Source organism: Struthio camelus, chromosome 12 (genome assembly GCF_040807025.1).
Source record: "Struthio camelus isolate bStrCam1 chromosome 12, bStrCam1.hap1, whole genome shotgun sequence".
In the NCBI taxonomy this organism is placed as follows: Eukaryota; Metazoa; Chordata; class Aves; order Struthioniformes; family Struthionidae; genus Struthio; species Struthio camelus.
In genome coordinates, this window is record NC_090953.1 from 24,789,813 (window position 1) to 24,805,802 (window position 15,990).

A 15,990-nucleotide genomic window follows, 5' to 3' on the forward strand; every position below is an offset into this window, starting at 1 on the left:
TTAGAGATTTTTTGGGATTCTATCTTATTATTATTAAAAAGCCATCATTGTAGCTCAGCAAAAACCGGGCTCTACTATTTGTGTAAAAAGCAAAACGCATTTAAAATTGTTCCATTAACCTATGAACTATTATTAGACTAACAGGAGAGCCCAGAACTTCCTTTTCCGGCCAGTATCTTTCATGATAAAAGGAAACAAATTCAAGTTACGTTCCATAAAAATCAACAAGATAAGCTGGTAAAGGAGACTTCTCTACTACAGTACTATCAGGTACTATAAAATGACTCGACTGGGCTGCGTGGCAAAAGGAAAGCAGAGAGATGGAGGGCAGTCCATTTCAATTCAAAACCAGCAAAGCATTTCGGAAAATATCTGATTAGTTTAAAATGCAGCAGGGAGATTAAAACCTCATCTCAGCAGGCTGATATTAACTCTACGCCGCTTCAAGGAACGGAGCTCCCTTTATTCTGCCACCAATTGCTTGGGGGAGGGAAAAAAAAAAAAAAAAAATCAACCCGGGGAGAGTTATGGATTTTGATGTAGCAACAAAGGGAATCGATTTTCAGAGCAGCTCTCCCCATGGGGGCAAAGGACAAAATAATGAACGGTTTTAGCCACTAACGTGTCAGTTCCTGAATAACGGTTGTCACCGAGTGCAGCTCCAAGGCACTCCGAGGGGTTTGCCTCCTACCAATCCCTCTAATTTAGGTTGTTCGATTTAGAGATTTCTAACCCGATTGCTGCATACAATGCCTTTCCCCGCCACCACCACAATCTGCTCCAGGCCATTTATATGCTTGTTGAAAGCTCATCATTTCCCCTTCGGGCTGACCTGCCTGCAAGACAGACTCTTTTAAATCCTCACCTTTCAGCCGTTCGCAAGCGAAGAGCTACAAGACTGATCAGCCCTGACAGCAGCTAATTCAAGAGCGAGTTCTGCCTCCTAACTAAAAGTTACTCTTGCTTAAGAGCCCTAAAATCAGGTTGCTAAAAATTGGTTCCAAGTGTCTGATTTTTCTTGTCTCATAGGAGAGCATCGAACGTGCATCAACGCGAGGAAAGCGATGCAACAGCAAGGGGAAGTCGCTCCGTTCGCAAGTCCCGCAGCTCAACGGTTTTCAATGCAGCATCATCCGCACCCCAGTTCGGACCGTTTGAAAACACGGCTTTCCTTCCGGTTAAACAACGAAGCTTCACTGCTGTATTTTGCCAGGCAAATTACTTTAAGGAAATTTGAGATGACATTTTCAGAAACGCAAATGTAAAACCGTACTTCTGTCCAGTACAAACAAAGCCAGGCTGTCACCATCCGAACTGAGGCGCTGTGATGATTCAGGTTAGGAGTTCAATGATGACTTGGCCGTACTCCATTATATTCGTATAAAACAGCATGGTTTAGTTATAATAAGACATGCTTCATTTGGACACAGATTTCATCCCTACAAAACCGTTTATAGGATAGGGGACTAATTTATTTTATTATGTAGTCTCCCCTGTTTCATAGATCCGCTGGCACTAACGTTGGTTTCAGTATCTCTCTTGCATTCGACTTGAAAATAAAATGCAAGTAAAAAAGGCAAATTGCTGACACAAGAATTTACCTTCAAGTGTTTACAACTGCTACTTTACAATAAGTTTAGCAGCACTCTTCTATACACACAGGACCGCTTTGGATTTCTCTAGCTCCTTATATTTTATCGTAATTCTCTTCAGCCAAACTAAACGAGGAGAACCTTCATCAAGAAATGCTAGTAAAGTCCTAGGAAAAAAGCCTCTCACAGTGAAGAGGCTGTGGGAAATGTTATTCTTTTTCCCCCGAACTCCACAAAGGCATACAGGATAGCACTTTTTCTCCTTTCCCCTCCTCTCTTCCATGTCCCCAGCATCACATTCACGCGCACGAAGGCCACTGTTAGATCGCTTCCCATTACAAATCTTTTTCCTGCCCTCGTTTTCTAGAGATTAGCAAACAGGCAGCTCAAAACAGCTTTTGCTCGCTGCGCTAAATGCAATATAGCCAAAACAGTAAGTGGTGAAGCACAAAGCCTTTCAGAGCATTTCACTGAAGAACACCCTGAGGTGCGCCAGGTCCCGGAGATAAGATGCCTCAATTTGCCCTGAGAGACACTGACATGATTACAAACGTTACAGGCTGGAATTTTTTTTTTTCTTTGCCAGAGTTTTGAGTTATCTGCTGAACTCAACAGTCATCACAGAATCACAGAATCGTTTAGGTTGGAAGGGACCTCTGGAGATCATCTAGTCCAACCTCCCTGCTCAAGCAGGCTCCTCTAGAGCACATTGCCCAGGATCACATCCAGACGGGTTTTGAATATCTCCAGCGAAGGAGACTCCACTACCTCTCTGGGCAACCTGTTCCAGTGCTCAGTCAGCCTCACAGGAAAGAAGTCTTTTCTCACGTTTAGATGGAACTTCCTGTGGTTCAGTTTGTGCCCGTTGCCTCTTCTCCGTGGTGCCCAGCAACAGGAGAAGAGACTGGCCTCATCCTCTTGACACTCCCCCTTCAGATACTTATACACGTTGATGAGATCCCCTCTCAATCTTCTCTTCTCCAGGCTGAACAGGCCCAGCTCTCGCAGCCTTTCTTCAGAGGAGAGGTGCTCCAGTCCCCTCATCCTCTTTGTAGCCCTCCGCTGGACTCTCTCCAGTAGTGCCATGTCTCTCTTGTACTGGGGAGCCCAGAACTGGACACAGTACTCCAGGTGAGGCCTCACCAGGCCTGAGGAGAGGGGCAGCATCCCCTCCCTCCACCTGCTGGCAACACTCTGCCTAATGCACCCCAGCAGACCATTGGCCTTCTTGGCCACAAGGGCACACTGCTGCCTCATGCTTAACTTGTTGTCCACCAGCGCTCCCAGGTCCTTCTCGGCAGAGCTACTTTCCAGCAGGTCAACCCCCAGCCTGTCCTGCTGCATGGGGTTAGTCCTCCCCAGGTGCAGGACCTTGCACTTGCCTTTGTTGAACTTCATGAGGTTCCTCTCCGCCCACCTCTCCAGCCTGTCCAGGTCCCTCTGAATGGCAGCACAGTCTTCTGGTGTGTCAGCCACTCCCCCCAGTTTAGTCTCATCAGCAAATTTGCTGAGGGTGCACTCTGTCCCTTCGATGACCAGGTCATCGATGAATACATTGAACAAGACTGGACCCAGGACTGACCCCTGGGGGACACCGCTAGCTACAGGCCTCCAACTCGACTCCGCACCACTGACCACAACCCTCTGAGCTCGGCCATCCAGCCAGTTCTCAAGCCACCTCACTGTCCACTCATCTAGCCCACACTTCCTGAGCTTCCCTAGGAGGATGTGATGGGAGACAGTGTCAAAAGCCTTGCTCAAGTCCAGGGAGACAACATCCACTGCTCTGCCCTCATCTACCCAGCCAGCCATTCCGTCATAGAAGGCTATCAGATTGGTCAAGCATGATTTCCCTTTGGGGAATCCATGCTGACTACTCCTGATCACCTTCCTGTCCTCCAGATGCTTACTGAGGACCTCCAGGATGAGCTGTTCCATCACCTTTGCAGGGATGGAGGGGAGGCTGACAGGCCTGTAGTTCCCTGGCTCCTCCTTTTTGCCCTTTTGGAAGACTGGGGTGACATTGGCTTTCTTTCATACTGTTACAAAAGGGAGACCCAGGGATATGAGTAACTGGAGTTCTGTTACTAGAGTTTCCCATCGGGCATGCAGCTGCGCAAACACCAGTGCCAAATCAAGGAAGGGGAAGGAACCCGGGCTGGTGGTGAAGACAGACCTGTGCTTCTGCACAGCCTTCGCCCAGCCTCAGAGGGCATTCTTAAAAGCTGAAGGAGTGCCGGTGCCCCTTTTTTTAAGAGAATTGTCCAGCTGAGCTTCAGGGCTGTCAATGCAAAATGCCGAGTACAGGAGAAACCCCCTCCCCGGTAGCCATAAACCGGCGTCCCTTTATCAAACAGCAGGCAGTATGCGTACGAGTGGTCCCATTAAGAAAGTCGCAACTGCCACAGTTCATTTTCCCAAACAATCAATATTAAATTGTGCACGCTTAAAAGCAGCAAGGCGCTTGACTGACAGTTTAACAAGCAAGCTGACAGAGGCATGACAGCTTCTATACAGTACACCTCCGCTGGCTTGTTTGTAAGGTTGATGGCCCCATCTTTCTTTTTCAGCTATTACGTTCCCTCATGAATTATGCAGAGTTGATTTAATAGACCTCAACCCTCCAGGAAAGAGCACTAGCGTGATAGTCTGTCTCTTGGCAAACACCATCAGCCTGGTCCCTTCACAGCTGTTTTATTTAGAGAACTGTAAGTGTATGCTGTCCTGTGGAAACAGAGAGAAGACACAGCCTCCCAACCCACGCAGTCAGGGCAAACATAATAGATGCGACTTGCGCGACAAGATAGAATAAGGTGGTGGTTACTATGGATCCGAGTCACAGACTTTACAGAAAAGGATGGAGATGAACAATCTCACTGAGGAATGAATCAGAGCGCCCACAGAAGCCAAGCTGCTTGTTTCAACGTAACAGCCATTCCTGCCCTAAAAGGGTTGGCAGCCAACATAAAAGTAAATTTTGGTTTTATTTTCACTTGCACATAAGCCTGAAGCAGGAGCAGCCTTTTCCCCTTCGGTTTTGGGCAACGTACAAGAGAGGCTCAGACTTGTGCAAGCTAGGCTAGGTCTACTGAAACATCAAAGAACGTCTCTAGGACAGCAACGTTCTGCTCAAGCACCAAATTCTGCTGCCAGGAATTAGGACTACGTGATGTAAGCCTGACCTCCCTAACAGAAAGGCAAAGTGACTTTTCCAAGCTCCCAGAGTTAGCACGATGCCTACGTGCTAGATCAAGAACTTCATCTTTAGGCAGAAACTGCGATGCAGTATCCAGTTGCCAAACAAGCGCCTCCCAAATGCTAGCAGTATCACCACGGCAGTCTCCATCATGAGGAATTCAGGAATATATGAGAGTTCCTCACAAAGAGTACTCTGACAGGCAAACCCCACGTTCAAGGGTGTAAGTCCAAAAAGTACAGTGCTCCTTAAGCGAGGCCCCCTGAAGTAAAGGTAAGGTACAAGGCGACTGGTTCTGACTTGCGGGGTAAGTGTACTGTGTTTCTAATAACAATGCAGAGTTCCCTGTTAATCGTAATCTGGGCTGATGGGACCCTTTATACGCTAAAGGGGGAAGGCAAATCCACAAAAAACAAACCTCACCTTAGGCAGGTACAGAAGTCCCTACAACGAACAGATCCTGACTAGGAACGCTGGTGGAGCGCAGCTCAGAACTGCAGAGCAGGGAACACGCATCGTACGCACCCTCGTGAGGCACGGGACAAGGGGGAAGGAACCGGGGGAAGGAGAGACTGCAACAGCAAACTGTTCTGCAGACCCGTGCGCGGGTTGAGGGAGACCCTCCCGTTACAGAACATCAGGCTTGAGCCAAACATTTTGAACTCATAACTGAAGCTGTTACTGTTCCAGTTCAGAGCCAACCAACACTTCAAAGCAACAGCTGAGTTAATTATCTCTCACTTTCAGAATGAAACAAACAAACAAACAAACTACACTTAAAACCAGGTAAAACCTGAAGACAGGTTTGATCTCACTTGCACATCCCTTTTTACTTCAAAACTTAGAAAATGTGACATGAAAATCAATGAGACATGAGGATTCCACAGCTTCCCAAGATCATTTTTATAGCAAGACATCACTCTGAAGAATCCAAGTATCTAAAGAACCTGAAACGAGCAAGCCCCTTTTAGTATTCAAGAAGGTGACTATCAAACTCATTAGCAGCCCAAAAAGTATGCACATAATAAAGCCGTCTCTTATACTATATTATCTTATAAGCAAACATGATGCAGGCCAGAGGTATAGTAAGCTCACTAGCAGTAGATCATGGCTCCACTGAGCTAGTGATGACATAGACCCTGTAAAAAAGTCCTGGTACACGGTAACTTACAGTCTAGATAGTCTCATCAATTCTCTATGGTCATTTATTTCTTATTAGACAGCTGCACACACTATAGAGCAATCTTAAAATCAACCTGCCTGAGAAACACGATCATAACCATATCTTAAAACAAACCTTTCTTAGGGCGGGGTTTTGGAGGTTCTGCAGCCACTGGCAGTGAAGAAACCTGGAAAGACAGAAGAAGAGTGTTAAATACACCAGGCAGAGTTTCACGAAGAAATACTCCACAAAATAAGCAGAAAGGACAACTGGCAAATCCCCAAAGAGGGCACAAACATAGCAACGTCTCTGCTAGACAAACTCTCCCTTACCAAGCGCTAATCTTTCCCAGCCATAGCGACATAGAGATTTCTGTTCACTGTGTAGATTAAATAAACCCACTCATTCTAGAGTGTATTCCTGTTTTGTAGGTTCACTGATATTCATCAGGATTCTAGAGAGCGATCGTTACACGTTAAAAACCAGAATCTCAAGCATTTAAAACGCTATTTAAAAATCATAACAAATGCTTTTGACGTTTTCCTGTATAAAACATTTATAATTACAAGAAAGTGGTTCCTGTGGAAAGAGAATGAAAAGAATGGATAGTCTCTGTACTCATCTATAGTTAAGAGATAGAAACAAGGCCTTGCAGGATCAGACTGTAACTGAGAGAAGTTTGCTTCAGGAGATTCAGTTTTACACAGCAAAATGATTTTTGGGTCATCATTAATAGGATTTGTTTTGGGATAAGATGACCTCATTCAGTACCCAGTATTCTGCCTTTTCTGGATGAAGAAACAAAAACTACGGGAAGTCACCCATTCAAGAGAAAGAGGCAAGCACCCTTTTCCTAGCGCGCTGTGTGAAAGCAGGCGCATTCTCAGTGTACTTGGACATTTCTAACACTCACTCTCGCTGCTTTTGATAAGAAGCTAAATTGCTCTGCCTTAGTGAAGCTGTGGTCTTTTTACAGAAACCGAACGTAAATTTTAGAATACCGCGAGCAAAACAAAGGCACATCTAGGCCAAATGTTTGCCCCCGAATACAGCCAAAAGCAAGCACCTTCCGAAGCCATCAGAGCCTGCATGCGAGTGAGTATAGCAAAGTCCCTCTCCATGGAAGGCAACAAACCTCAGCCTACACACACTGCCCAGAGCAGGACTCACGGACAAGGAGATAACCAGTTCATGGAAAACAGATGCATTTTATGCAGCTCACAGCATCCTCCTACTTGTTCTTAGGACACAGGCCGCCTAGTCAGCAAAAACAAGCATTCACAGAAGAGAAATGTGATTACACATCTTTTCTTCCTTTGTCTTCCAGTTCTCATGGTGGAAGAGACATCCTTCACTCCACTTCCCCTGCTGTGCGGGATTTTATAGACCTGTGTCATCTCTGCCCTCCTTAATAAACAATTTTTCAAGCTGGAGACTCAGTCATTCCTTGTAATGTTCAGGGAATGTTTTCTAGGTCCCCTCCTTTTTTATTTAATCGAGATTGGGAGGAGCAGAACTGCGTACAGTACCTGAGACACGGGAACACCCTAGATGCATACGGTAGCATAAAGACTTTTGCCAGTTTTGTTTCCTCATGATTTCTAACATTTTATTTGCCTTTTTGATTGCTAATGAGAAATGCACAGTTGACATTTTTGCAGAACCACCTAACTCCAATATTTTGTTTCTAAGCAGCAACACCCAGCTCAGAGCCCATCATTTTTTGACATACTGCCTTTTTCCACTTACGCATATCACAGCCGTTCTATGTCCTGTCACTCAGCACTGTTAGATTTCTCTGTAGTTTCTCATACTTTTCCTCACCTTTATTATCCTGCATAACTTCTTACTTTTATCCTTTTATCCAGATCATTTGTAGATACACTGAACACAATCCCTGCACAGATCCCTGTAAGACCTCACTGATGACCTCTCTCCACCACAAAAATGCGCATTTATTCCTTCCCGCTGCACCCCACCTTTTAAAAAGATATTTATCCGTGAAAGGACTTCTCTTACTCCAAGACCATTTAGTTTCTTTAAGAGCTTTTGACCACAAGGAATCAAATTGTACAATACTGCCTGCTCAGCAGGTGGGATGAAGGCAATTTTGCAAGAGCCCCGAGGCATGGAAAAAGTCCTTTGTGTCGTACTTAAAGGAAAGCTTGGATTCAGTGAGAGAACCAACTATGACGGTTACATGACACTTACTATGTTTCATAGTGAGTATATAATAATGAGCATAGGGTAAATACATTTAACCACGTGTTCTTTAACTTCCCTTTTAGGTTTCAACACAGGTCTCTCCAAGGAATTTAATACTATGGTGATGTCTGACTACAGGTGTCTCCAGTCCCGCTCGCTTTGATCACACCTCCGGCAGGGCTGAACCACCAACCCGCCCTACCGACGCCCGGGGGCAGCGCAGGGCGACCGCAAGCCCACGGGCGACACGGCTGCACCGAGCCCAGTGGAAGCCAGAAGACACAACTTCCACTTTGTTTTGACGGCTCAGCGTCCAAAGATAAAAAAATATATATATATACATATTTTTTTTCCTCTGTTAAACAGCTCCGACATAAAATCCCGAGCAGTCACATACGCCGTCCAGGCTCCCCCTCCCCACGCCGCTTGCCCAGCTGCAACCACCCCCGCACTAACGCGCCGGCCCGCACTCCCGCCCCGCGCAGCTCTCGCCAGGGGGGCGCGGGCACCCGCCCCGCGGCCCCGGGCGAGCCCCGGGCACCCTCCCCGCGGCCCCCGGCGCCCCGGGCCGGGGCCCTCACCGGCTCGGCCTGCGGCTCCGCCATGGCGTCCGGCCGCGCCAAGCTCCCCGTTGCCACGGTTACCGGCCGACCCGGAAGAGCTTCCGGCGGGGGGGGGGCGGCAGGGAGAACCATAGAGAAGGCGCGCGTGGCGGAAATGAGCTGCCAAACCGGCACCTGCCGCGGCCGAAGGGAAGATGGCGGCGGGAGGCCCGGGACCTCGCCCGCCCGCGCCCCCTGGCGGAAGGGGCGCCGTGATGGCGGCGGGGCCCGGCCCGGCCCGGCCCGGCGGAAGGAAATGGCGGCTCGGGGCTTTGCTCAGCCGCCGGCAGCGGGGGGCCGCGCTGTCAGCCCGCCCGGCGCTGGCCTCCACCCTTCCCGGCTGCGGCCTTTGGTGTTTCCCCGCTCGAGAGCCGGAGCGATGCCGGGGGCTGTGAGAAACCTCACGGGGAGGCCGCGGGCGGCTGCTCTGCGTTGGAGAAAACCCCCTTTGCCCAGGCAGGCGCCCAGGCTCCCGCCGGGCCTGGCCTGGCGCGGGGGCCTCCCCGCTTGGCTCGGGGCAGGATCCCCTCGGGAGCCCGTGCAGAGAAGCGGCGCGCAGCGCTGTGGCAGGGGAAAAGCACCTTCGGGATGCCAGGGCGGTTTGCTATGAAAAACACAGAAGTAACTAATGAAATAATAAAATAAAAGTTTATTAGGAATGCTTTCTCTCCCTGTTTATCTTTTAACATGGAACAGTCCAGCAGATTACAATGAAATTGTCTAAAGAACAGAGACTTCCACAGCACAAGGTGGTCTCTAGGAGAAGGCTGAAGGGTGAGGAAGCTCCGGGTCCATCCCCCTGCTCTGATTGTGTCCCCACCCCGGCGCCTGGCAGCAGCACCCTGGCCAGCTGAAAGGAGCCCTGTAAGAAAAGCACCAGGGCTCTACTCGTCTCTTAAAACACAAACAATTTCCTAGGGTATGGTTGCGCTAGAACATTTTAGGGCTATATGCATCAGAAATTAAGTCACTACCTACAGAGCATAAACACCAGAGCCTCAAGAGCCCCTAGAGGTCGGAGGGAGCTTTGTTTACACTGTATTTTACACTAGCGCAGGCCTTTGTAAGACATGGAGACCCATTTAATCTTTTGAACGCTACCATCAAGCAACCAATCCATCCGCGCACCCTGCTCGCGAGCGCATCCCTGCCGAAGAGCAGGGCCCATCCGCAACCTGCCCTGCTCAGTACAGCATCTGCCACGGCCTGGGCAAGGAGGACCCCGCAGGCAGAACCGCACCCCTTCCAGCTGGGGCTACCGGTGACAAAATCACTTCCCACGCACCCACTTCCTGTGGGAGTAGTTAAAAGCTGGACTAAAGGAACAGTGACAGATTGCTTCCACAGAGCTAACGAGCAGAAGGTGGTTTTAATCATAATTAGCTTAGGTAAGGTCTGTCAACAGCCATCAAGATTCAAGACAACACTGAGCAGGTTTCCTTTCATGATCAGTAGCCAGTTAGAGCCCGTCCTTCGCGTTGGGACACGTAGTTCAGGGAACACCGAATGAAAAAAGACCCCAAAACAAGTGGAATCCGTTCTTCCACCCACCGGACCTGGCTACCCCTCTTCACAACAGCTCCAGAAGAGCACGCTGCTTCAGAAAGCATCGTAACTCCTGAAAGGGGCTTTGGCAGGGAAAGCGTTGTGAGCAGCCTGGGGCACAGCGTGGAGGGGCCACCCGCTGCAGGCCTGACCCCGAGAAAAGGCCTCGCTACCGTCGGTAGCGTGGTTCAGCAGCAGCCTGGCAGAGCAGAGCGCGCCGCTGCACGCGCAGCCCTGCTCCGTCCCACCCCTCGCCCTCGGCAGCCTGCGAGGGAAAAGCGCACCGAAACCTGCACGTGCGCAGACCTTCTCCAATGCAGCTCCCGGGGGCAAATGAGCCATCGTGGGGGAAGCCGAGTGGGAAAAGCAGATAGCGAGGCACAAAACTACGTTTCTGGAGGTGTCAGTAGTCATCCGACTGCTCCTCTACAAACGCAAGTGAGCTGAAGTGACTCAGGTGACAGCACGGCCCGTTACAGTCCTGCCTGTGATCTGCTTTTTCTAATTCACCCCTTCTCAATTTAACCTCCCCCTTGAAGTTGGCAGATTGACAGAAAGCTTTTAGGACACTAGCCTGGCGAAAAATACCACAGAAGGAATTCCTATACAGGAGTAAATTTAATAAAACCACCACCAATTGTTTACTTTAACATAGCTCTTGTTACAGAAATCATAAAAATGGACTCAGTAGCTAACTCATTAGTTCTTTCCCCTTTTAATTGAAAAAAAAAAAAATTCCCCCAGTGATTTCGATTTCTACTGTACTAGATGGAGTGTTAAATATTTGCCAGGACAGTATGCCCAATAATTGAGCCCAAAACAAACACAAAGACAATTCCATCATCTTTCCTTTTCAATGTTACGACTTGTTATAATGCAAGTGAAACTTAACAGCAAGGAAGTTCCATTCGACAGATGAAAGGGGGAGGGAGAGGAGATCCACAGCTGAAATCTTTCAATAGTCCTTTGAGAAGTGGTGCAGAATACCCCTCTTTTTCCTGCCTCAGAATAAAATAAAATAAAATAAAGCAAAAAAAAAAAGCCTAAACACACACTTCCTATAGGTTCAGAGCGCGTGTCCTGTGTGCATGGGTGGGAACAGCTGAGCTCGATTTGGGCAGGTAAAGCAGTATCAATCTGGGCAAAAAAGGTAAAGCATCCTGAATCACGATGTACATTCATCACTAATGCAATGCACACTGGGTTAATGAGTATCAGGAGCTGAAAGTGAGGGGATGGGTCCGTTGCCAGCAATGGATATGCACAAAACCACAGAGGCCATGGACATAAAGGAACTGCAGGAAGAGGAGAAACTCAACTTCTCTGGTAAAAGCCCTCAAAAAAAGTCACTACACCAGCACACGCTTCCCCCACCCCATCCCAGGGAAAACAAAACAAAACAAAAATAATCAAACTGAAAGAAAATGCACAGCAAATAGACATAATCTTGAAGATTTTTAAAGAATAAATATTTTTTTGTAATTAAACATTATGCAAACACGTGCCACGCTTGCTCTTTGTCCATGCATATGCGCTATATACAACTTTGAAAAATACTGTGTTGTCCTCTTTTTGTTTTAAAAGTCATATACAAAGTTTTTTCCTTGCTGTGTACCCCCCTCCTCCCCTCCCCCAGAATCATCTTTACAGTGAGCCAATCGACATTCATTCATGTACTTGGGTGGCAGAGAGGAGGAGGGGGGAGGGAGACACGTCCCCCCCTTACCAAAGTACATCAAAATGGCTGGTTTGGACATGAAAAGCAGTGTCAAGAAACTGGTTTAAATTTCATCTGTACTACACACAGGAAAAGAAAGATAGAAAAGAAAAAGGAGTCGGCTTGGAGAATGAAGCTACGTTACAAGTTAAAGTTGGAGGGTTTTTTTTTAGTGCGTCTGCCACACTCTTATTGGCCGCCTAGAATACTGTTGTACAATGGTTTATCTACCTTTTTTTATTACAATATAATTTACTTAAAGTTTCTGTTAACAAAACAGAATCCCGGTACTACAGACCAGCGGTGTAATAGGCGTAGTGCCTTGTGTGTGTATTTTGTTTTAATCGCATGAGCACTCTAGATGGTAAAGTTTTCAGAGTTCGTTTTATGCAGGGCCAGTCTCAGTCCTCAATGTACTCCCACAGGTCCTTCTCGTAGCCTTCATGCACATGCTGCAACAAAACCCTTCGTCGACTCTCGCAGTATCTGCGGCAAGGGGGAAAAGCACAGAAAAGTCGGGTTAGGAAGCCCAGCTTATTCTGAGCATCAAGTAAGGCAAGCCTAAATCAAGCCTCGCTTTCAAAAGAGGAGCTCCCCCGAGAAGGGCTTTGTATGCGTAGCCAGTTAACAGCACTAATTAAGGCTTCAGTTTCTCCAGTCACTAAGTCAAGGTCCCTGGCTGAAAAAAACATCATGCAAATCTCAAGTTTCCCATGCAAAAAGATGCCCAAAGCCCTTATAGACGAGAACTCTATTTCCATTTATAACCAAAACACGGAGAAATAGCAGCTGCAATTTGCAAAAGCCAGAGCACAGGCTAGGGGTGACACCCAAAACGGGATGAAGGTCTCAACGTGTGCCAGCGCCTACTCACTGAGCCACGTCAAAAGAGCAAAATCCAGAAGCTAGCTGGGCACAACCTCGGGGGTGCTGACCCGGTTTGAATCCCCTCCAAAATCCCAGGGCAGATGGAAGCGGTCAGGCACTGACAGCTGGCTACAAAAAGGGTACTGGCCTAGCTGGAGTTCAAATTTTACCTCACAGAGCAATTGCTGGGCCTGAGAAGGGCGCTATGCCCTGTAAGGTCTTCCCATCTACGCTCGTTTAAACAGACAAAGCTGCAAATAAAACTGATCCCAGAGTTAGGTACAGTCCTACCAGGATCAATGATACTGAGGAAAAGTGATATCATAGGAACATATCAAAAGCTGCCATGTTCATTTCGGGTGCGTTAGCCAACTAAAAAGATAAAAGCAGAGAAACGTTTAAAGTATTCAGGTTCCAAGAGCAAATCAGAAATAAGCAGCAAGCATTTCTGGATTAAACCCCTTCCAGCAGTGATGCCAAAGTCAACACCTTCTTTAGGCACGCTGGGGACAGAACACATCTTCCTGGCTGCTGCCAAGGCCCCCGGCGCAGGCGCGTAGCTGGCTCGGCAGTGCACAGACAGCGCCCTACCACTAGGGCCGCAAGCTGAGCCCGGTCCGCTCAGAGCGGCGCGCTGTAATGCGAGAAACTAGAACTGAGGAGCCAACTGCTGAGTTACTGCGTCCTCCTGGGAGTACGGTTCGGTCCCTGCGCACGTGCGTCTGCCAGGGGTGGCATCTGAGGGGCTCTCGCAGACGGGAATCCTGCCCTCTCATCCCTCCTCTCATTAAAGCCAGGCGCAGAGCAGAAGCATAGGAGGAATCTCCGAGTATATTGCAGGAGACTCAAACAGAAGACTATCCTTGATCACAGCACAACAGCATGTGGGCACGAGCGTGAAAAGTGTATCATGGCAGCCTGAACTCTGAAATGTCTCACTTCAAGTTTCACTCCTCATACTGTTAACGTTCAGTACCTGATCAGATTGACCGATTTATCTGAATAAAACCATTCCGGCTCTTCTCATCACTATCAGCTGTTGCAACAGAAATCATCGTACACAAAGTCCCATTGATTTTATGAAGCATGTGATAGGGAACATGCACAGTAACTGCTTTCCCAAACTTCAGTTGTTTGCTGCTCGTGGGGGTTTAATCCTGTTTTCTGGAAAAGTCATGAACTTCACAAGCTAAGAGATCAAAACAGCTGAAACCAAATTAAGCTAGGTGGTCAGCTGCTGCAACTTCCCAGAGTTCTTTAAACCCCATCCACCCACCTTGACAACATCCTCAGTCCCAATCTCACATCAATATACTGTAACAGCACAGGAAGAGCACGCCACAAGACATAATTAAGATACGACTGAACTCGTTAATTAAGGGCCTGCGCAGGCTTGACAGATGCATACTTTCTTCCCAGAAACTTGCAGGCAGGTTTGGAATACTATGTTTCAGGCACTTCAGGCCATATGAGGTTTTAATTTGTTCTAGATGGTTGTTACCATCCCTAGAAGGGCATCCACCTTCACAGGACTTCAGCAAACAGCAACACGAGCTGAGATCCCAACTGAATGGCATTCTAAAAGTTACAAAATGTCTCAAAAGAGAAGGTCCAATAGAGTTGTCCGGTCCTAGCCACAGGCCCACTGCAGGTAGCAACTACTTCCACACCCCAGAGAATCCCTTAGCCACTAAAGCTCATTCTATTTTGGTAGGGTGCTTTTTTCCTTCTCTTCAAGCTAGACTAACAAATTTAGTGACTCTGGCAAAATGCCTCAAAAATGCAACCCATAAGCCTGTGACTCATCCACGTTTACAGCTTTGTATTTTTCCACTGTGCAGAAGTGATTCTCTGCGACTGGAAGAAGCATGTGTGTCACCTAGGCCTTAATTCTTCAGCTCTCTTCCACAGCTGAGAGCAGGTTACTCTCTCCCTTTTTCTTTGGCACAGCTCCTCTCCTACACCGACGGTTGCTCAGGGGACATACTGGACAAACGGACTCAATACACGTTAAACTACTGAAAGAAAGCAGCTGATTGTTCTCCTATGGCAACACATCCTAGGCCAAAGTTGTCAGTCGGGAATAACAAAGTTGCTCCTTGTTCTTCTCTCTTGGTCCTGGCCATTCCCAGGGGCCCTTCTGTGTAGGGAGGACAGTGACCGGAAGCAATGGCTTCAATCTTCTGGCTACTGCTCAGCAGAGCAGACGCGAGGCAGCCTCCAGGGAAAGGCTCCCACCTCTATCGCCTCCCCGATAGAGTCCAATACAGTTGGACTCTATCGCCTCCCCGAGGGCTGGTCCCAGCAGGGGCACGTAACAACGCTGCCAGCATCTGCACGAGGGCTTCACTGCTGATGACTTCAGGAGCTGGCACGCGACGCTACTGCTGCTCTCAGATGCCCAGGGACTGGCTGATGATCACAATGTATGGCAGAAGGCCAAGAGCAAACAGCTTCCCAGAGACATGACTCTGGAGAAATCTATAGCCTGGCAAGTACACATGCCACTACTAATCACATGGGATGGCAATTACAGGTACTAGAACAGCTTTGAGATAGGCGATTCAGAAACAAACCTGTACTTATCCTGTACTTTCTGCTTTATGTCTTGCAGCGAATCTTGGGATATATCTCGCTCAAGGTACCCAGAAAGCACCTCTGTAGCATTCTCTAAGTCTGCTTGGTTATTCTGTAAAGACAAAGAGCACCAATTTATTTATTTATTTTGGAGGAGACTTTTCTACAATCCAAATGAAAACTAATACTGAAATAAAAAGTAGGATGAGATCTAAACTGTATAACACTTAAGTAACCTGCTCTGAGCATCAGAATTGAAAAAGCAGAAATTTCTTCATTCAGTCAGAAGAGAATCTACATACCTACCATAAAGTCTTATGTCTTCCTTGATCTGCAACATCCTAGCAAGCCTACACAAACCCTTTCCTCGCTAGTTGCACAGTGTGGTGCAAGCTAATTTGTCTTCCACTCTTTTCCTTGTCCATTTAATTTTACCCAGCATTAGCAAAGACTTCACTGACTGCTGGTTCACGCACACCAACATCAGAGCACAGCTCTGACTACTGCTCGGTAGTTCTGTGCATCAT

At 47.8% G+C, this 15,990-nt stretch overlaps 2 protein-coding genes across 5 annotated transcripts in view; both read right to left on the minus strand.

Moving 5' to 3' along the window:
* Positions 1-8,826, minus strand: part of BBS4 (Bardet-Biedl syndrome 4) — a 49,076-nt gene extending 40,250 nt beyond the window's left edge. For 2 of the 3 annotated variants that reach the window (XM_068958982.1, XM_068958984.1), the window contains exons 1-2: positions 8,737-8,826; positions 6,086-6,137 (exon numbers count right to left, since the gene is read on the minus strand). In XM_068958982.1, the coding sequence (XP_068815083.1) occupies positions 6,086-6,137; positions 8,737-8,760 (76 nt within the window). In that variant the 5' untranslated portion in view covers positions 8,761-8,826. The remainder of the gene's footprint in view (positions 1-6,085; positions 6,138-8,736) is intronic. The other variant, XM_068958985.1, reaches the window with a different exon arrangement.
* Positions 8,827-9,386: 560 nt separating this feature from the next.
* ARIH1 (ariadne RBR E3 ubiquitin protein ligase 1) overlaps positions 9,387-15,990 on the minus strand; it is a 67,117-nt gene continuing 60,513 nt past the window's right edge. For both annotated transcript variants that reach the window (XM_068958075.1, XM_068958074.1), the window contains exons 13-14: positions 15,463-15,575; positions 9,387-12,505 (exon numbers count right to left, since the gene is read on the minus strand). In XM_068958075.1, the coding sequence (XP_068814176.1) occupies positions 12,421-12,505; positions 15,463-15,575 (198 nt within the window). In that variant the 3' untranslated portion in view covers positions 9,387-12,420. The remainder of the gene's footprint in view (positions 12,506-15,462; positions 15,576-15,990) is intronic.